This window comes from Fulmarus glacialis, unplaced genomic scaffold, assembly GCF_000690835.1.
Source record: "Fulmarus glacialis isolate BGI_N327 unplaced genomic scaffold, ASM69083v1 scaffold25722, whole genome shotgun sequence".
Classification (NCBI taxonomy): domain Eukaryota; kingdom Metazoa; phylum Chordata; class Aves; order Procellariiformes; family Procellariidae; genus Fulmarus; species Fulmarus glacialis.
In genome coordinates, this window is record NW_009198855.1 from 38889 (window position 1) to 61196 (window position 22308).

Consider the following 22308-nt stretch of genomic DNA (forward strand, 5'->3'; position numbering starts at 1 on the left):
AAAAGAATCATAGACAATGAAGAGTGTTTAAATCTTCCAGGCAAGTGCCAAAGCCCAGATTCAGTATGAAAATATAAAAAAAATATTTTTAACAAAGCTGTCATGTCTGTTTTGCGTGGTATTTGAAGTGGTTTATGCAGCACACTGAATAATAGTATAGTAATACAGAGTAACATACATTATAGTACCTTTATTTGTCACTCTTTTAGATTAAATGCAAGTAGCCTCTTTTAAAATAATACTTGGATATTTTACGCTTTTATAAATTGTCAGATGTGCTTGAAAAATTAGATTGCTCACATCAGAACTGAAATTCAGTTCACTCTGAAATGTGATCTTCATATGCCTGTCACTTCAACACAAAGATATAAGAATAATAAGAATAACTTAAATAAAAACTTGTAAAAATAACAAAGGGAGGTGTATTGCAGAAAATTGTTTATTATTGCTGTTCTGCAACTGATCTTGTAATAAGACAGTATATAAAGGCATTACTAGTGTTAGTGGTAGGGAAAAAAGGACAAAGGCAATATTCTGTCAGTCTGCTTCCACATAGTTGTTGGGAGAAGAGGGAAGACTTTCATCTCTATGCTTCAGTCTATGACCTCAGCATAGAAATGAAACGAACTAGGGATTTTAAACATCTATTTGAAATCATAGTATTTGTAATACAGGCTTCATGGATTGTTCTGCAGTCTGAAGTGTTGCTTTTTTCCCCATCACTTAATACCATAGAGATTTCTCTATAGCCTTTTCTGCAACTTCATTTAGACATGGAAAAGAGATGTCTGTTAGTGTCATTTATTGTTGTGATTGTTTCTGATGAATAGCTGTAACCAGATAACACTTTATTTTCTGATTGCATGCTTTCATATGTTCTTATGTCTGGCTAGCCAGTATGTTTCTAGAGAATCATTGTATTCGTAAAATGAGCTTGTATTATGTTCTGAAGAAGCATCTGGTGGAAAGAAAATTTTCCTTGGACCGTGACTCTCTTAAAACTGGGAAAAAATAAAAAATGTATATTTGGACATTTTGTTTGTGTTCAACAGACAGAATGCAAGTGTTTGCAGTGGGTTTGGATTAGAAATGTACTTTCGTCTCTTCTCCCTCCCCATTCACAGGTTCGAGAATCAGTAATAAACCGTTTCCTCATAGCAAAACACCATTTCCTTCTCTCTGACCTTGTCAATGAAGAGGAGATTCCCAGCCTGGGGTAAGGGAGCTATCTTTATTTGTTCTAAATCAGAACAATTAATGTAAAACGGTCTCCGATCTTTTTTTGCAAAGTGTATTGATGTGACCAACTGATGCAATTTTGTGTTTAGTATAATATATAAACTTCTAATCACTATGTCCACCTCTGCCAGTACAGGCAGTGTATTGATACAAAAAGTGCGTAAAAACTTTTTTTAAAAAAAGTCTAGTTTTGGCAGAAGTAATGTGACAGTATGTAAATAAGATTTAGCATGATATAATGTATCGGGCTGTGACCTGATGAGCTGATCATAGCCCTAGGTGGTGCCCGATTGAATGATTTCCAAATATCAGACAAGCGTCAGAGGTAGTAACACTACTACTGGTTCTATAGTGATGCTCACTTTGAGTGAGTGCATGTGCCCTGGAAATAATATGCAATAGGTTTTTTTAACGGTCATTTTCTTTATTTTACTTCTCATGTATTTCTGTTTATTGTTGCTGGATGTCATCATATGCTGTTTACTTTCAGAAATGTTACTGGGTTTGGAAATTACTTCTTTTTTCTTTTAAGATTATTATTTGTTTTATTACTTAAGCACATTCTTTTAATTTTTCTTCCAAATCCCATGCTTGTTGATTTTGACATTTATCAGTCATCACAGCATAGATGACTCTTAATTAGTGTTGCTCACTTAAAATCTGTGTAAGTAAACAAGTTATGAAGATAGTTATTTTTTCTTTCATCTAGAAGTTGCTTGTGTTCACTATAAACATGACACCCTTAAAGTACAGCCAAAGTTTTTTCAATCAGCAGTATAAATCTAAACAGTCCCATCTGCTGGAGATAGAGAGACTTGCTCTCTTACAAAAGAGTTCATCCTATTTTTTAGTTCGTGTTTTCACATCACAGAATGGAAAAATCCGAATGAGACTATAATCAGCTTTTGGAGTTGTTTAAAATCAAATGCTTCACTGATATTTTTTTATCTTGAATACTAATTCATATTGGATTCTATTTGCTAATTTATATGGTTAGTGAATTTAAAATACACCATGATTTGTTTAAAGCATTACTTAGTGAGATATTTCAGTAACTCATGGTTTGTGTTATTTTGACAGTAATTACTGTGATTGTTTTTAATTATGTATAAGGAAATAATGCCATTGGCTATTAGTTTTTAAAGTAAATTTTGGAATATCTACAGTTAATATCAATGATGTGTAAAAACATACATCTGCTTTTTATTCTTCTCCTGATTTTTTTTTTCCTTTGGTTCTGCTTTGCCTTGGGTTATAAGTTCTGAGGGTCCAGGGTATGTTGTGGCATATTTATTCTGCTTCCTTTCTATAGCCTATTGTTTGTTGTACATAGCGGTGTAATTAGATTTTTTGCCTATTCCATACAGTGGTTGTCGTCATCTGCTAGATACCTTGTTTATAGCACTGTAGTTTAGATCTATCTTGACGCTGTGTAATTGTCTTATTTGTATCTTACCTGGTTTTGGAAGAAAAACTCTTTTGCACTTTTAAGTTATAATTTCTGAAATATAGGACAGACCTGGATTGGGTAGTACTAAACAATTAAAACATTTTGACATTTCATGGAGTTTTGTATGGCACTAACAGGAGCATATATTTCCTTTTTCTGTTAATGCATAATTTGCATGTGTGTCATGGAAACACTAGAATGCTGGATTCTATGCAAAAGTGACTAAATATCTGTTTTATGATTATTAGTATTTTGGGACTCAGCCTCTTTAAACTGGCAGAGCCAAAACGACCATTAAAGCCAAGAAGAAAAGAAAGGAAAAAGGTCACAGCACAGAATTTATCAGATGGAGACATAAAACTGTTAGTGAACATCATTAGAGCTTATGATATTCCAGTGAGAAAACCAGTGATGAGGTATGTTTAAATGCCTGTTTCCAGTACAGATTCGTTTTCTGCAGCTGTTTTGAGGACAGCTGAAGCAACTAATGTTGAAATTCAGCCATGTGTGTTGTTTTGATCCTTATAATAAAAACATATATACATTTATCTTTTTATTAATAATGATAAAGAACTACTGTTTTGTAAGTTTGTAGAATAATATGATCATTTATCAATAACTGCTAAATTCAAGAAATATTTTACCAAAAACTGTATTCATCTGCTTGAGGAAAAAACTGTCTAAAAGATAACTTACAGCTTTGACAACATTAAAACTCTGGTAATGTCAGATGAATTACACCTTAAGCAAGCCTGCTAGTTAGGGCAATTTTAATTCATAATATCTTAATTAAATATCAAAAAAAAGTATTAAAAAAATCCAGTTCTTCATTGTAGGATACCATATTTGCCTCCTGAGTGTAGCATGTTGGTCTTCTCCTTCATGAACTGTTTATGTAAGTTAATGGACTGAGCCTAATTTGGCTCTGACTAATTTTAAAGGTGACCGTTACCTTAAGGCACATTAAGGCAATGCCTGCACTGCACGATGCTGTGTAATGTAAAGGTACTTGAGTTCTGAACAGTCTGGTTCAGTTCCAGAAGCAATGTATTAGCGTGGCGTTCTCTCTCTCCCCCAAAATGAATACACCTTGCATTTAACTCGGAGGTCTTTTCAAGCTGACCAGTTGCTGTGCATACAGAATTTAGCATCTTCTGCTGTTTTATCGCTTTACTATAATAAAGGCTCTGTTGGATTTCTGTAAATAAGTTCATATGGAGAAAAACAATTCATATTAGAAACATGTTGACAGGAAGGAAAAGGTGAAAATTTCAATTCATTATCAGTATTACAAAAATAACTAAAAACCCTCCCAGTCTTTTTGCATTATATGATATCTTACTTTGAGCTGCTTTCTCCATGAATAGTTATTCTTTTATAATCTCTACTGTGGTGTTATTACAAAAAAAGTTATGTGGAAACACTATAAAAATAAATGTATTAACATTATTTCATTTCACTCATGGATTGCCGATTGTGTAAGATTCATATGGGTTTAATTTTGTCGTAGAGGCCTTGCCTGGATACCATGAAGTCTACACTGTTTATGAATTCTGTGGGGATTCATCTCCTTAAACTGAAAAACCTGTAGCTCAAGGAGATTGTACGGGGGAGGCAAAAAAAAAAAGTCTGGGGTTGATAAGCTCTTCAGAAAAGAGAGCCTCCAGGCACAAAGCACTCTTCTGCAATGAGGCTTACATGAGCTATGCCCTCACTACTCTTTTCTGGCATTCTTTTCGTGTTATTTGATTGAATAAATATCTTTCCAAGGTTAAAATTATAACATAAAAATATCAGAAATATTTCCAGAATTCTGTATGGTTAATACAGAATGTGAGGGATTCGTATTTTGTAATGTGTTCTCTGTCTTTTCTTCTTGTTGTCTGTTTCCTCTCATAGCAAACTTCAACAACCATCCAAATCTTCAAGGTCCTTTAATGAGATGTTTGCAGCCTCTTCGTCAGCTCAGAGCCCACCTGATAGCGCAGATTGGGCATTCAACCAGGTATATTACAAAACTAACATTTTCTTACTTGAAGTTGTGAGCATTTTTCTTTTCCACAGACAGTAATGTTTACCACCAGAAAGATATCTTATTAATGAGGTTGGCTTGCCCACTCCTTGATCTCCAAAAAGATAGTAAAGCTGCAAAAGATTCAGAGAAGGGCGATAACAATGTCAGAAATACGGAATAGCTACTGTACAGTGAAAAATAGTAGGGCTTTTCAGCCAGAACAGCAGTAACTGCGAGTAGGGGAGGAGGAATATGATAGAGAGGTGCAAAATCATGAGTAATACAGAGACTGTGGATAGGGATTGACTGTTTACTGGCTCTTTCAGTACAAGGGTGAGGGATCGTCAAATGAAGCTGGTAGAAGTTAGGTTCAAAACAAACAGAAGGTTGTGATTCTTCATGCAGCAGTTAGTAGGTGCCCAGAGAAGTTGCTTACATGTATTGTGGAATAAAGAGGTTTGCTTGCATTGAAGTGGGTATTGGACAAGTATTTGGAAGAGTGATCTGGGAGTTACTAAATAGAAAAAATCATTACAGGTTTAGGAAAGTCCTTCATCTGAAGATGGTTAAAGCCTGGAAGAGTCATAGGAGTAAATATCATATATGCCTGCTCTGTTCTTACTCTTCCGTGTGTGTCTGCTGATGGCCATTTTCACAGCCTGAATTTTGGGTCCGGTGCACTCTTAGTCTAAACCAGCACAGCCATTGTTATGGCCAATACTGAAACTACATTTGCTTGCTATTGAGAACTAAATTCAGCATCCTTCTGAATGAAGATGGAAGCCCTTCAGGGTTTTTTCCTGTTTTTCTTATGATTTTCCATCAACATTATTGTTTCTTGAAAAGTAGAAAAGGTTCTGCCGCATGCATTTGAACGCTAATGAAATGTTCCATTAAGACATTTTTAATCACATATTAGGGGTTTGTTGTGTTTAGTAGGAGTTCCTTATCTGTAATAGGGACCAGTTTTAGAGACAACCAGGATTGTAGCAGTAGGCTTCCTGGATTACAGATAAGAGGATACAAGTGCACTTTTTTCCACTAGTGTCTGGATCATATGTTCTGTTTCAGTTACCTTCTTTGATTAGATAGCCAGTAGCTTTCCCACTGTCAGGGGAAAATGTGGTTTTGCTGGTGTATATAAATATGTCAAGTATTCTGAATACACATAGTATTTTGGAAATGCTCACATACAAAATATTTTTAAAAGCTTCATAAATGTTTAGAAGCCTTGGCAGTGCAATATTTAAGGTGTATTAAAGTTTTATCTGGGCTGGACCAGCCTGGTCTCCACAAAGTATACGTTTATTTTTCTAAATACATGAAAATGTGTAATTTAATATGTTCTGATTAATTTTTATAGAGGTCTGTTTCCTTTCTTTTGATCTCAATTTATAGGTTTTAGTCCGTCCTTTTGTAGAAGTTTCTTTTCAGCGAACAGTCTGCCGGACAACAACAGCAGAGGGTCCAAACCCCAACTGGAATGAGGAACTTGAGCTTCCATTTAGGTATGGCAAAATGAAATAAAATTATTTCTGAGTAATAATAATTTAATTTGAGCATGCAAATTTATTTAAATTTTTCCTGTTCTGTTCAAATCACTTTTTTGGTTTATTTAACCTTTTCAGAGCTCCTAACGGTGACTACAGCACCCACAGTTTGCAGTCAGTGAAGGATGAAGTCTTCATTAATGTTTTTGATGAAGTACTTCATGATGCTGTAGAGGTGAGTTCATAATTGAAGGACAGTGTACATTACAGAATATTATGAGCTCTTTGAAGTTGACAGAATAAGACTTTTCAGGGTAATAGCTTTCACCCTCCTGTGCCTCTTTTTTCTCTATTTTGTGATTCCTTACGGTTTTATATCCAGTCAATACTGCAAGATTGTTAGAGGGAGCAGTCTTTATGGTGTTAACCTTTGTCTGTACAAATTAAGCTTGTACTATATAATCTGCTGCTAGAATTGAACATGTGTGTGTAATCTATTTTACTGATATTTAATGAAATTGGAGATGTTAAAATTGAGAGGCAACATATGATTTGTAACCTGAATTCTATTCTTCTTAATCAGGATTTTTACTAAATTCCAGATGAATGATCCCAGTTCCTGTATGTTTTATTACCTATCTTTTTATGTTCTGTCTCATCCTGTTTTACAAGCTGCTTGGTGAAAAAAAACATCTTTTGTTTGTATATATTAATTTTTTTGAATGAGACAAAAATTGCAAGTACTAGCAACAAGAAATTTCTGTAAGCTCTCAGTGTTGGCATAACTCCTTCCCCTGCTGAAACCAGTGAAAGCTTTCCCAGTCAATTCAGCATGCACAAAAATAGCAGCGCTTAACATTCTTGAAAATATAACCCAAAAATAATAATGCACACATTTCACTGAGAACAGAATTCTGTCCTCAAAACTGAAATGGAATTTGATGCAGCAGAAGGAAGAAAGGTACAGACTTGAAATTCAGATGTCACTCTAGCCTTTAGAGATTTTTTTTTTTAAAATAACTTGTAGGCTGATCATACTAGATTTGGAAATCCCTGATAGGCAATACACATGGAAACAGTGCTTCCATTCCACGGGGTTTAGTTAGATTTTCATACAATTTTACCTTCAAAAAGGTTTTTTAAATACTAGTAAAATATTTTTTTAGAAGACCATAGCTTAATTTACTTTGTCTGAGAAGACTCTTGTGGACTCCTTGTCAGATTTTTGAGTTCTCCATCACAGGTTATACAGGAGTTGAACCCTGAAGTGCAAGCACATTGTATCATGGACCATGACGTTCTTGTATTTGTTCAGCATCTGGCATGCTTGAAAGGCACGCAGAATAATCATTGCCATAATAGTAACTGAACTTATATTTATAGTAAATTATTAAAACAATACAGAATTTTTATTAATGCTTTGATTGAATTAAAGGAAATTAAGCTGTCTTACAAAGTTTTATGTTGGGCAACTTTTTAATAGGATGATCGTGAAAGAGGAAGTGGAATCCACACTCGTATTGAGAGACACTGGCTGGGATGTGTTAAGATTCCATTTACTACGATATATTTTCAAGCGAGGGTAAGTATCAATAACTTGGAATAAATCTCTTAAAATACAAAACTGGAGAACGGAAAGGGGCTGCTAATGGCATGTCAGATTTAATGACGTCCTCCGTACTTGTTAGTTTATTTTTATGGAATTGTTTGAAAATATCTTTGAAACCACTGTTTTTGTGTCAAATTTGGTGAGTATTTGTCAGTAAATTCAACATTTTGAAGGGAGACGAGATAGACATACTTCTACACTGACAATGCAGCCTGGCTTCCTTCAGTAATGAGGTTAAACGTGCAAATTCTTTAGATGGTTTTGTCAGTGAATTTTGAGATCTCTGGTATTGCACAGCTTACATAGGTGAACTAGGAACAGGAATATCACCTAGACAGGTGATAAGAAACTTGACCTAACTCTTCTTTCTTCACACTTCTCATGAATCACCAAATTTTCACCTTTGGTTCTCCCAATCCCTTCTTTCCTCCATTTTTAGAACTTTTCAAGAGAAGCTGTCTTCAAGAGATATCAAGTTAGTCATGGGAGTGATAGTAAAACATGCAGTTCTTCATAGGGGAAAGGCATTTTTTTGTCCAGCCACCCATCCTGGACTTAGGTTAAGGAAACTAATTTTTCATATCAATAGTCCTAATTGTAATCTTGCTGTAACAATCTTTTTCTGCAGGGCAGTTACTTTCATGTGTAGATCAAGTCATCATATCACAAAAGTCTCAGTTTCTTACTTCATGAAGATTCTGACATCAGTTGCATACCTAAGGACACATTAATTTGCTCTTCTGTGGCTATATGGGGCATTTCTCAGAACCATAAGGGCTTTAAGACATACTGTGAGCCTCCTGGATTCTTTGAGTGGAGGATAAGTCTGTAGGGGTCTCATTTAATTTAGGTGCAGTGCTTGGACTTCAAAGTAGTTTTCTTGGGCTTTCCATTTGCAAGGCATAACAGAACATAATTGTTATGGGATTTAAGAAAGCATGGGATTCTTTTCATTGCTGAGAAATTGCGGACAGTGTATGTCTAACCAGTGCTAGTCCACTTGCTCCTGCTTGATCATTAATAATATGCTATCTTCAACTTGGGAGGTTAATCAAGGAATTTAGGTGTTTGAGGGTTGTGGTGCCCTATAGAATGAAGCTTTCATTGACTTCAAAGAAGATGTAAGTAGGAAGAAGGTCTAGCCTTCTTTTCATGAGTCTTTGGCGATTCTGTGCAGACAATGTCACATAATGTGACCACCGTTGTTATAGGTCAACAAACAAGAAACAACAAGATCCTTTACTCTTTTTAGGGAAATGTTCCATGCTGAATGCATGAAATTCTCCTGAGAAGTGTGTCTGCTCACAGTCCTGAGGGACTTAATGGGCAGACTTAGACATTTTAACAGACTGCTTACCAATACATAGTGAAGGACACAGCCTATAATCCATCTTTGAGGATTACCAATACTGATGTCAACGTCTGTTCTTCATACTTCTTGTTAGTGTATCAGTCTTTCTGTTGTAGAACCAGGGTGGCTCCAGGATTCCTGTCGCACTCCTCACTCTCTTCGAGGAGGTGTTGCAATTTGTGATTCCCTAAGCATAGTGTGAGTGCCTGCATAGATCTTTCCAGCATTAGAGAGTCTTTTCATTTGAGCAGGATTTCTTACTGAATTTGAAAAAGCCTGATCAGTCCAGTGGTTATGTCAAGGTGCAATTAAATTTCAGTAGCAAATGAAGCATTTCTTCATCCCATTCCACTATACTGCAGCAGAAATTCTGAGTGATTTATTTAGAGTTTTCTCCTCAACAAAACTTAATTTTGTTCTTAAATGTTTGATGGGCCAGCCCAGTGAGTCATCTGTTCATCTTCCACATCCACTGAAGCTGTCCTTCCTGATGGCAGTCGTCTGAATTCTGCCCAAATCAGGAGGTTAATCTTCTCGCTTTTCTCTTAAAGCTATGTACTTCCACTGTTGAGACTTGCCTGAGCAAATGTGGGGCATGGCATCTCTTGTCTGACACAACCTTTCAGAAAGACATCTTCTGTTTGTGGTGGCAGAGGGAGGTGCAGAGGGCTGGTGAGTCTATCAGAGCACTCTTCCATGGGGAAGCTGGCTGAATGGGCCCAGTTCCAGTTGCACCCAAGAAGCACCAGCAGCTTTTGCATGATAGGTGTCCATCTGTGAAATGCTGGAGCATCATTCACGCATCACTCAAGCATAGGCAAAGGCCTGTTGGTGTGATGCTGCCTTCAGAAGCATAGTCCTGCAACCTGTATTTTGCCATTTTGTCATTTTTCCAGGTAAATAGTGCCATTGCTGTTTGAAAGAAAAACAGTGAAAGGCTGGCACTCTTTCTTTCTCTAAGAACTAGTGTGTATGATTTCCATTACATTTGTATATTATGGACACTAATATTTAGAGAGGCTGAAATCCGGTTGTAATTAATACATTTAAGAATAAGATGTCTCATGTTTTCCCCACAGTTAATCATTTTATTGTTTTGTAATTCAAATCAATAAAGAAATCAAAGGAATAAAATATTTGAATACAAGTAGCAATGTTTTTGAGAAGGAAGTTTTGCTTTTTTGCTTCTAATGAGAAGTATTTCTCTGTATATGTTGTAGATTGATGGTACATTTAAGGTGGATATTCCTCCAGTCCTCCTTGGCTACAGCAAAGAAAAGAACCTAGGAATTGAGAGAGGTTATGATTCGGTGCGAAATCTGAGTGAGGGCTCATATATAACACTGTTTATTACCATTGAACCACAGCTCATTCCTGGAGAGTCAGTCAGAGAAAAGGTAACTAATCAGTAATTGATCATATTCTTGCTTTTTGTTTCCAGCGGTGCAGTTCTTGAGATGCATATAAATAGGTATGCTTAGTGTATTGAAGGACGTGAATACAAGTACGGAAGGACTTTAATACAAATTCTGAGTGTTCTACTTCAATTTTTTTAGCTCAGTTCAATTTAATTGGATGCACCATTAAGTTAGATGGACATTTAATGCATGAGAAATAACTTTCACCAGATATCTAGTTCCACTCTTAACAAAAAGCAAATTTGCGTTCATTATCTGTGAGCATGTAATTTTCTCATTTACTTCTGTAAACAATAAAGTATTCATGTGAGTATTTGTGACCAGTGGACGAAAAGGAGGTGGCAGGTGCAAACAAACAGCAGCAGTTCATTCTTTTCCAATTCAGTGCTACACTGGTCATTTATTAGAGACAAACAAGAACTGGAGAGAAAGGTCTATCGTTATGTAATTTCTTTTTCAGAATAAATACAAAATTGTATGATGCATTCTAAAAACCCTTTCTCCTGTTAAATTATAGTCTTGGAAACTATCCAGTCCTGTGTTTTCTTGCTGTCATGCGATACTGTGGGAATTGTTACAATTTAGTACTGTTGAAAATAAAGAAAATTAATAAAGTGCATTCATGGATGCCTTTTAAAGGTTAATTAGTTCAAATGATAAAATTATTACTAAGACTCGAAACCATAAATATAAACTTAACAGCCTTGAAGCACCTTTAATAGATGAGACCTTATTCAAGAGTTTCATAGTCTTAATCTTCACATACAGTAATTAGTTGCTGGGAAAAAAAATGTACTGAATACGTAGGGAAACAGATCTCTGTTTATAGAAGGACCTGTCTCCAGTACTGTTTCAGAAGAAGAATGATAGAAATTCAAATAAGGGCAAGATTATTGTAAAATATTATGGACTATATGTTGCAAATCTTGACCTCTTTAAATAATGAGCAAATGTTCAGGATTTCTTGCATAGATGCAATTTGATGCTTAGTTACCAAAAGGTTATGTATTGTATTAATGCTTAGTAAAAAGGTGCAGTTTGGTAGCTATATTTAGAATTGATTTGAACACTGCAGAGGGAAAAACCAGCATGTTTTATTAAAGTCATAGATCTTTCTGACATAAGTTCTCTTTCATTTCAAATATGACGGTAGGAGCTAACTGCCCCTTGCCAAAACTCAGACATAAAGAACTAGAAAGAGACTGAAGTACCTTCCATTCTGAAGATGCAACAAAGAATCATAGTATACTAAATGAGTCCTGTTCTAAGTAGCAAGGAATACTACACGTCAAAGCTTCTCCTCACAAGGAGCCACACTGAGAAGACAAGGGGCAGTGGGTACAAGTTGCAGCGGGAGAGGTTTTATCTCGATACAAGAAAGAAATTTTTTATAATAAGAACAGTCATTCACTCAAACAATCTCCCCAGGGACATAGTAGAGTCCCCATCACTGGAGGTTTTCAAGATGCGATTGGACAGGGTGCTGGGTAATCTCACCTAGGCTCCCTTTCCCACAAAAGGTTGGACCAGATGGTCTTTTGAGGTCCCTTCCAACCTGGGCTGTTCTATGATTCTATCAAAGCTAAACTGTACCAAAAAGTATGCATTGTCACTGAAGTGCATTGAAAGTAAAAACAGGAATAAGTAAAATGTTGCTGAGGTAAGAAAACTATTGGTACATAAGATCTGTTTTCTAAAATTTGAAGAACAGTGGAAAAACAGTTGTGATTAATGGATCAGTAGGAGTTTTGCCAGGTTTTTGTTGACTCTTTGCAGTAGAGATTTTTCTAAATCTTACAAAAATTTTACTTAGCAGCAGATTATTTGTTTACCTTGGATACTAAGCCAAACCAAATTATTTTTTTAGCAAACATAGTACAGGATTTTCAAATAATCCATTTTTTCAAAGCAATATAAATAGAAAACAATAAAATATAATTTCATGTTAGAGGAAACTCAGTAAAGCAGGACCAAATTACATTAAGAGTCTGTTCTATTTTAGGTGTTATGTATCTAATGAAATCTGTACATAAAAACACTACTAAAGTGACATGTGTGTGTATTCTAACTGTGACTGAAAAATTAATTATTCTGTGCTGCAACTCCCCAAATGTAACACATATACTTATTATAGAAAGTGTTTGGCATAAAATGACAAAAATTAACTAAATATTTTTGCTGCCCTTTGTTCCTATTCCTCGCCATTCCTTCTGTAGTTAAGTCATTTTAAATACTTGTGTAGTGTTTTAAGATGCTAAGCTTAATTTTAGTTTAATTTTACGATACCTTTCTTTGTTTCTTTACCTATTTTTCCTCTCTTGCTGTCCTTCCTGAATCTTTATATAGATGAATGAAATGCTTAAGAAGGTAAAATATTAATAAATTAAATCAGTTGAGAGATTCCTGTTGTTCCCTGTTTAAGATTTAGCTTTGTTTTATGCCATTCAGCAATCTTTTTGCACTTTGCGTTACTTGACTCTGACATAGTAGTTGTCTATCTGTCAGTAATATTTGCAGTGAATTACTACATTTAAATTTACAAAGTGTCGGAGGCTGTATATTTCGGCTGTTAATTATGGTTGAGAAGAATCACCACTGTGTGCCTTCTCCGCTGACTTGGAGGTCTAGCTGCAGGGCCCTGCCCAGCTGTTCCACCTCTGGTTAGTTTGAGAAGAAGGGTAACAAATGACAAAAAGTGCTTTATTTTGAACAAAAATATTATGAAGGATAAGCTTTAATTCTCAGCACTACTAGAAATATACAAGGGATTCCAAGGAGATATAAAAAACTATTATTTTGACTGATCCTAAGACCTTTAAAAGATGACATCTTAAGTGACATATATGCAAATAGTTGTCATTGTTATGTAATTAATACATGCTTTTGAGTCCTAGATTTACTTCTGGAAAATCTCATCTAAAAGCGTTAACATTTTAGACAAGTCTGAATTATAAGGATTCATGTAAAAATTACTTGGACCTTCTCTGCAAATATTTTGGCATTGTGCAGGGTTGTCGCAGTTTTATTTACATAAAAATTACTGGGATTTTGTGCATAATCTCAATTGTGGTTTTAATGGAGTGTGATGTGAATAGCATGTAGGATTAGTACCTAACCGTAATTGTTTTCCTTTGAATTAATACGTGGTGTTACATACTCATCCCAGCAGTTTTACTTGGCCATAACTTTCACTACATTTTCAGTGCTTTAATAAAGCCAGCTACAGGTACAGGTCATTATGTGCATTCATAAGTAAATGCAAATTGCCTGATTTTCCATTACCTTTCTTATATGTCTGTGAGCCAAAGTATATACTACAAGGAAAGTTCAAAATGCTATTAGCAAAAATGGTGAAATAAAGCCAAACATAGTAAAGACTTAAGCCCAAATTATAAATAAAACTATTTTTGTATGAATTCTACTGTCTTTTGAAGTTTGATACCCAAGAAGATGAGAAATTGCTCCAGGCAGCAGCAAAGTATGAAGCTGAATGTACATCAAAGTTTCCAAGCCGCCAATGCCTAACAACTGTAATTGACCTCAATGGGAAAACAGTTTTTATTACCAGATATATCAAACCTCTGAATCCACCACAGGAGCTTCTTGATGCCGTCCCAAATAGTTCTCAAACAGCAGCAGTAAGTACTTAGAAAAGATAGTGAAGTTTCTGGGATATAGATTTCAGAATGTGTGTGTTCGCATGTGCACATGCACGTGCACATAGGCGCATAACACTTTTATATGTTTGCTGTATAGCTACGTTTTTTGTAAAGGAAAAACTAGAGATGATACAAAATAAAGTAATAACGACCACATGTGATACACAGTAAGTCTATCCATAATGATGCTGGAAAAGGATATTTGTCTCCTCTGGAAAAAAATAGGTATGTTAATGAGTATTGTCCTTTAAAAGAAAAAGAATTATGCCAAACCTCAATGGGAGTAAATCATACCAGTCTTTGATATAAGTTCTAAAATGAGCTAGCTGCTACTGTAGTGAGGCTAGTCAGTGTTTTGTCATCGATATCTTTGGAAACAGCAGTATGCTTCACATCTGGTGTAATAATACCATTGTTAGATAACCATGTCGTGGATTGAAGGGGTGACTTGCTCTATTTTGTTTTCTTACAGGAATTGGTGGCTCGATATGTTGCTTTGATTCCTTTTTTGCCAGATAGTGTGTCATTTGCTGGAATTTGTGATTTATGGAGTACATCAGATGTAAGTAATGCAATTAAACAGAAGTTCTTTATCGTCTTGAATGTCATATGACATCCTAGCAGCCCCTGCTTTTGGGGGGAAATTGTGCTAGATGAGCTCTTGAGCTCCCTTCAGATCTAAATTACTCTGTGATTCTATTATTGTGAGGACTATTTTTCTTTATAAGCCATTTATCTCAAAGAATGAGGACCAAAGTTTGAGAAAGGTTGCTCATCCTGATATGAGCCAAAATTTTTATCTTTCATAGGTTGCAATTGATTGACGCTAAGAATGCTTACGACTTTAAGCTTTTCCTGTTTTTTTTTCAGTTATAAAACAATCCAAAATGGCTAGTCATGCAGAAGTGAAGGGATGCCGACTTTAAAACTAGACTTAAAATTGATCCAAGGAACTACAGAAAGAACATTGCATGTAATGTCAGCAATAATGGGATATTTAGCCTTCTCTGTCACATACAAATAAATCCTGTGATCTATAGAATAACAGCAGACATGAAACATCATCTATGATTACCTTAACCATCTCAAAACTTCTCTGCAAAATGCAGAATAACTCAAAAGACAAAGACGTTGGTTCTTGTGGTAAAATCTCAGATCTGCATCATGGATTTTCACAGCATTCACATTTGTCCTGCATGTTGAAGCAGTGCCCAGTAAACAGCAAAGATGAGTTGCAAAGATCTAAAAGGACTCTTTTGCTTCAGAAGTGTTAAGAAATATTATTAAAAGTTGTAAGTTGAAAACACAGTTGATAACTGCATAGAAAGAGGCTTTTTTTTTTTTTTCCCCCCCTCTATCTCAATTAGCAATTTCTTTATCTTTTGGCGGGAGATGAGGAAGAACACGCCGTGCTCTTGTGTAATTATTTTCTTGGTATGGGGAAAAAAGCCTGGCTTATCATTGGAAATGCTATTCCTGAGGTAAGAGGATTTTTTCATTTGGTCTGAATATTAACTTTTATTCTCTGAAGTCTTTGGTTCCCACCAATGGATAGAGTTGTTTCTTGCTGCATGTTTTTCCAGGAAGTTATCTAAACATTGGTGCTGCTGGAACTGATTTTTTTCAGAGAGCAAAAAATGTAAGTTGAAAGTGTATCTTAGTATAAATATCGTCTGTTTTTTTTTTTCTGGACCCATGCTTCCACGCTTAATCTGGTAGTAGCTGTCATCCTCATAGTACAATATCAAGCATCTATAAACCTCGATTGGACTTCAGCTTGTATAAATGGTGTGTGACGGAGTTGGGGTGGGATTGGGTAAAGGTTGAGAGGTGGCAGGAGAGGGTGAGGGGCTTGCCAGGGATTCTTACTGGTACATACCCGTCTCTTGATCCTCTCTCCAGCTGATGGCAAAGCAAAGAGTAATGATAGATCTGTTCAGGCTTGATCAGTCAATCTTCATCTGCCTTCTATAATACAGGCAGATTAGGCGTTAGTTTAGATTAGTCTGCGTTGCCTTGGGCTGCTGTGTACCCTGTGTGAGCCCCCTGTGGCAGCAATCTGGCTTAGACTGCCTAAGAACTAAAACATTTAGATTCTTTTGCCTCTTAGGAGATGCATTTGTTCTCAGGGAAGCACTCAGATTTCCAAGTAACCAATACTGCTCTTTTCAAAGAGATGGTAAGACTTTTTATAATGCAGATTTCCACCATTAGTATCTTAAATTACCAAGCACATGTGGAAGTTTTGCTGAACAGAATTTTGGTAAAAATCCCTGTCAAGACTAGATTCTTTATGTATGCAAGCACATTCTCAGATACTGCAGCGGCAGGAACAGGTACTCGGGTACGTTCCTTCCACTCCAAATCTGATGGAGATGGTAGTCCTTAATAAAGCATTCAGTTTATGCATGCTGTAAGGAGGGGGACTATTCCAGGTATTTCAAGGTACCTGGAAAATGTGGGAGATAACAAGAAAATAGAAGAGCAGTTTAGGGATTCCTGATAGAGACTATAAAAAGATAGCTGGGAAATTCCTTATGTGCCTATATGAGGGAAGGCTGATAGATGAAGCATGAAGTGTGCTGCCTAGGCTGCGGTCCTTCAACTCAGAGATTGCCCCTGTATGAGAGTTGTGGCAGTAGCCAAGTAAGACACGCTGACACTGAAGTGGCATACATTAAACACTCCTGTATATGGAATTTCACATCTGTTCATATTCTGAAAGTTGTCTTGGTTCAGCTCTGTATTTTAAGAATGGCTCAGGGCTGTGTATGTCTAACATTTCTCTGCCACGTGAGAGACAGAGAACACATTACTATATAAGTCTTAGTTGGTTGGATTGTAATGAACCTGTAAATTCTTCCAACCAGTTTGCTCCAAAAAGGTACTATTTAATCTCAATAGTAAAAATTTAATATTCCAAACAATACAAAGCATACTGTCTTTGTAGCCAGTTTTAAGACATTTTTCTCATACTTTTTTTTCTTCCTAGGGACCAACTGCATATGTATTAACTTTGGAACAAAGTCAATATGTAATTTGGAATCCCAGTAGTGGATGTTTTTATAGGCAGTATGATACTTTCTGCCCCTTACAAAATGTGTATTGTCTGATCAGCTGTGATAATGTAAGTGTACCCAGTCTTGTCACATTTCTATACACGTAAGAGCTGATGACTTGATATTTTTCTTGACCTTGTGCATCATGTGTTCATCAATGTAACTATATTTGTGATGTCATTAATGATTTTATTCAATCTTAAACAGGTTTTTCAGCTACTTTAAATACTTAAAATAAGAAATTTTTTTTTTAATCAGCATTTAAGTGAAAGTCTGAAACTGAGGAAACAGAAGGTGAGTTTAAAAAAAGAACCCTAGGATTTATTTGAATGAAAACTGGAAGTTGAGTTTAAAAGTTTGGTCCTCAGTTTTTTGGAACCATTATATGGAAACAGTCTTCCATTTTGCACCAAAATACAGCAAACATTTGCTTTTATTTTCTGTATTGAAAACACACCTGGAGAAGTCCTTTGAAGTGTCATGCATTGTAAGTTTTGTTTTGTTTTTTAATCTTCTGGGGTTTTATTCTAAACACAAGACTTTGGATGAGAATTTAATACTCTAAAGCATATTTATTTTAAAAGTGTCCGTTCTGTCTTTCATTGAAAGTGTTCTGGGGAGCAATTGAATTGGTTTGGGTTTTTTTTTAAAGTAGTACTAAACTTACAGTTAAGAAAAATGTAACTTAATTGTTAATTGCTGGAAGAAGCAACTAAGGACTTCAGCACTGACAACTTAATCAGCTAACCTTGAACTACAGAGCTCAACAACATCTTTCAGTCTACATGTAACTCTGAGCAGCTGTGCTGCCAGCAGAGCAATGCCACTTCATATCCAACAGGGGAAGAAAAAGCTATGCCATGTGTATAGGCTGTACACAGAACCATCAGTTACAAAAGGTTACATATTAAGTAGTACATTTACATATTAATTGTTGATACATTTTGCAGCCTTAGCGGTAGTTATTTAAAGGTTGTTTTGAACAAGAAGCCTATAGTGCTTGCATGCTTCAGAGTAGGCTCAAACACAGACCAAATTGAGCATCTATAAAGAAGCAGAGTGCAAGACATGGGTTCCCCTTGATGACAAAATATACATAGGAGCTGTATGTCTCTACAGTATCTACTTACATTCTGCATCATAAGCTTGAAATAGCAATGGTGCTGAGGTGCAGCAGGCTACCAGGCATCACAGCCACAGCTGCACTGTGGTGGGCAGTTGAAAGAATTTCATCAGAATTCAGAAAACACTTGTGTAGCAATCCAGAGGGATGGAAATGCAGCTCAGGACAGCGGAAGAAACTCTAGAGCATACTATAACCCAATACAATGATGCTGAAGTGATGGTAAAGGCAGAAAGCTTCTGAAAGCATAAAAACTGCTATGGCGCACAGTAGATGAGGGGTTGAAAAGGAAATGCTGGAGAAAACAAAGATTCAGACAGACATTAGTTCTGTTTGTACGCTGGTCTCAATTCAGACTCAGAAGCCCAAGACATGGCAGACCAGCACCATCCCTTTTGATGCGAGAATGCAAAAGTTGCACATCAGCTGTGACTACACAAGATTGCCTTGCTTCATATGAACTCATACTGGTAATTGCTATAGAAGGTCAAGACTATAGAGTATTTTATTGCCACTTAAGTGCACTGTGTACCACAGCTGTGATTATATGCTGAAAGTCAAAAACAAACTTGCTTTCTCATAGGTTTGGTTTAATATGCAAGAATATGATTCCCCAGTAAGGATAAATTTTGATATCAGCAAACCAAAACTTTGGAAGTCTTTCTTTTCAAGAAGCTTGCCATACCCTGGTCTCTGCAGCGTTCAGGTATTAATCTATCTATCTCTTGCCAACTTCTTTTGAGGGGGCGAGAGATCACAGACTTGGTATAAAGATTTGGACTTCTGTAGTTAAATATATTCATGTAATAGCATTGGGTTTTAAAAAAATTTTCCCAGGCACTCCTTAAAAAAATGAAAGCAGGAATTGGCAAAGTATTTGGTTTTATGCACATCTGTTTTCCTCTAAATATCTATGTAAGATGTCAGGACAACAGTGCAGTAAATGGGAGAAATCTCTAACACAACCCTATCCAAAGGCATAGCTTGGTATTATACAGAAAATGTCAACTTTTGTCTTACAGCTAGGAAGGCATTATTTTAAGCTGTACACACATCCTTACTAAACAAACAGGATTTTTTCTAGTTTATCAAAGGTATCAGCAGTTGAAGTTTACTGGGAAAAGGAAAAAACCCAGCATTACACACAAACATCTCATTAATGTTTTTATTATGTCTCTACTAAGTAATAGATTATTTTAGCATAATTGTGAATGCATGCCAGTATCATCAAGGCAGTAACTCCTGAAGTTACATTGCTGTACAGCTAGAAGGGACTCTGCTTTTTAATATTTAAACTTTTTATTTATTGCTAGCCCGAAGAATTAGTTTATCAGCATTCAGACAAGGCTGCTGCGGTGGAACTACAGGGCAGGTAATTCTATCTCCAAAACAAACACTGTCAGTGCTGATCACTAGGTGGAGCATCTTCTTACATTCCTCAAGCGTATTCACACCTAGGTCCTAAAAACCTGCTTTGAATGCCAGGAATTGAGAATGGCCTAAAAAAAAAAAAAAAAAAAAAAATCAGAAGCTGTAGTTCACAGGACTTTTTGAAATTTTCTCTTTGATCAGTTCTTTCTATCTGGTAATCTCTATTAAGCATTGCTGTACAGTTTCCTAAGAAGCAAAATGCTGTAGAGGGATGAGAGGAGAGGGTGTAGACTAAAAAGGGTTGTAAGGCCCTGGCCTCCCATTGTTACTGAACATGCAGGCACCATACAGCTATGTTGGCATTGCTTTTCTGTCCTTTTAGGTAGCAGTAAACTTAACTGAGGTCATTTGTGTTCCCCATAATCTGTGCTAAGTATGTCAAGGGAGATCAGTTCAGGTGTCTGGTAAATAGAATTGTAATAATCAGTGTATTACATTGCAGGATTGAAAAAATATTAAAAGATAAGATTATGGAATGGAGACCAAGGCACCTAACTCGTTGGAACAGATACTGTACCTCTACCCTACGTAACTTTCTGCCGCTGCTGGAACAAAACCAAGGCAAAGATGTAGAAGATGACCATCAGGCAGAGCTGCAAAAACAGCTAGGAGATTACAGGGTACAGTTGTGAACATATATGTGTTGTGCATGGAAGTAGAAATCTAAATCCCTAGGATTTAGTATCGCTACTCTGTGGTACAGGAGAGTGTCCTAGGCTATTTATTTCCTCTACTACCAAAAATCACAAGAGCTTTTATACCAAAGATAAGCCAATGTAATATTTACAGAGTGAAGGAGTGGTTTTATTTCATTTGTAGATGTTGAAGATAAAAACTTTCTGTTGAACATAAAGATAAGAATGTAAAGATAAACTGGCTGCACTGTTCTTGTATTACTGCTGTACCACAACAGTCACTACCTCCAATACATAAATACAAGTGCAGTCTCCTAGCACTGAATGCTTATGGGTTGATTGGTGCATTAGCTCTCACGTCTGGTCAGTAAGAACCTGGCACTGGTGATGAGTAGTGCCACACACAGTCCACTTACAGGTGCAGAAGCCCACACATGTGGGCTTTACTTCAATTGTCTACTCTTCGCTCCACTCTTTAAAGACAGAAAAAAAAAAAATTACTTAGGTATTCACTGCAGCCACCAGCGTACCCATGCATTCTTCCTCCAGGCTGTTCTAAAGGTTAGGTCCTTCTGCTTTTCATGTGAAACACACATGGTAACAACACTGTACACAACTATGGCAATCTTCAAAATGAGTTGAGGTTTCAGTTCCTCTTGGACGTGAAATGTGTTATGGGCAGGAGTCGTTTGCCACCTCAAATCCCCAGCCAGTGCAGACAGGAGAACACAATGAATTAAGACCAGTTAAGAGGCAGAAAAGCAGCAAAGTTATTCTGTATGTGTTCAATAACACAACTTTATTCTAGTGGATTTCTAAACATCTTCACTTTGAACTTAACCCAAACTAAAGAGGAAAAATGTCAGAAGCTTGCCTGGAGTATATGAAATAGGGAGGTGGTATTAAAATACAAAATGGGCTTTCTTACTGCATCTCCTCAGGCCAGCAATAGAAAAGATAAATTTACGTGCACAGTAAAACAGATTTTTTAAAACTATTCAGATGCCTTTACCTTTTCTTCTTACCTTATGTGTTTTTTCCTTTCTTTCTCCCAGGTCTCTGGATTTCCTATTCATATGCCATTTTCTGAAGTCGGACCTTTAATAGAAGCTGTACACAGCACAGGAGTTCATACCATTGATGTTTCCAATGTTGAATTTGCTCTAGCCGTGTATATTCATGCTTATCCCCAAAATGTTCTCTCTCTATGGATTTATATTGCTTCACTTGTTCGAAATAGGTAGTATAGACTAGTCAGAATAGCTCAAGAAATTTGCTTATGTAGGGGTAAATGTAAGAGATTTCTCACACTGCTGATGTGAGCTACCCCAAGTATTTTAAAAAAAAGAGTGAGAACCTGATTTTCAGTAGCTGCAAATACATAAGCTTTATTCACCCTACAACCACTGAAGATACTCCTTATTACTGCTAAGGAAGAGACCAACAGCTTAAAATTCCCATGCTAATAGGTGATTTTTTATACAGTATTTTATAGCTCCCAGTTGGGACATCACACTCTTAAAAACATTACACATGCCCGCATATAGTGACATTGCAGAGCAAAATGGTAGAGTTTGGCAACCTTATTTTCAGGTGAAACTTGTTTCTGGAATCATGCCTTAAATCATGTTTTTAGCTAGTCAGTTTATTTTATCTACAGACCTTCTTCCTCCTCAAAGACACTGTTATTCAGTTACAATACAAGTAGGTACCTGAGTTCCTGAATGAAGACTGGGACTATTTACCCATGAATAAATTTCGTGCACCAAAGAGCCATCAGTGAAGGCCATACTTCAATCTTTAAGAAGCTGCTGCCTCTGCTACTTCATA

General features: G+C 36.2%; 1 protein-coding gene across 1 annotated transcript in view; it reads left to right on the forward strand.

Annotated features, from left to right (window-relative positions):
• Positions 1 to 21842, forward strand: part of CC2D2A (coiled-coil and C2 domain containing 2A) — a 52662-nt gene extending 30820 nt beyond the window's left edge. Inside the window, exons 19-33 of the mRNA XM_009573058.1 lie at positions 1125 to 1216; positions 2938 to 3105; positions 4589 to 4694; positions 6102 to 6211; positions 6332 to 6428; positions 7677 to 7775; positions 10374 to 10550; positions 14006 to 14209; positions 14703 to 14792; positions 15598 to 15711; positions 17223 to 17357; positions 18996 to 19118; positions 19726 to 19784; positions 20286 to 20463; positions 21534 to 21842. Of these exons, the coding sequence (XP_009571353.1) occupies positions 1125 to 1216; positions 2938 to 3105; positions 4589 to 4694; positions 6102 to 6211; positions 6332 to 6428; positions 7677 to 7775; positions 10374 to 10550; positions 14006 to 14209; positions 14703 to 14792; positions 15598 to 15711; positions 17223 to 17357; positions 18996 to 19118; positions 19726 to 19784; positions 20286 to 20463; positions 21534 to 21722 (1941 nt within the window). The 3' untranslated portion in view covers positions 21723 to 21842. The remainder of the gene's footprint in view (positions 1 to 1124; positions 1217 to 2937; positions 3106 to 4588; positions 4695 to 6101; positions 6212 to 6331; positions 6429 to 7676; positions 7776 to 10373; positions 10551 to 14005; positions 14210 to 14702; positions 14793 to 15597; positions 15712 to 17222; positions 17358 to 18995; positions 19119 to 19725; positions 19785 to 20285; positions 20464 to 21533) is intronic.
• The last annotated feature ends 466 nt before the right edge of the window (positions 21843 to 22308 follow it).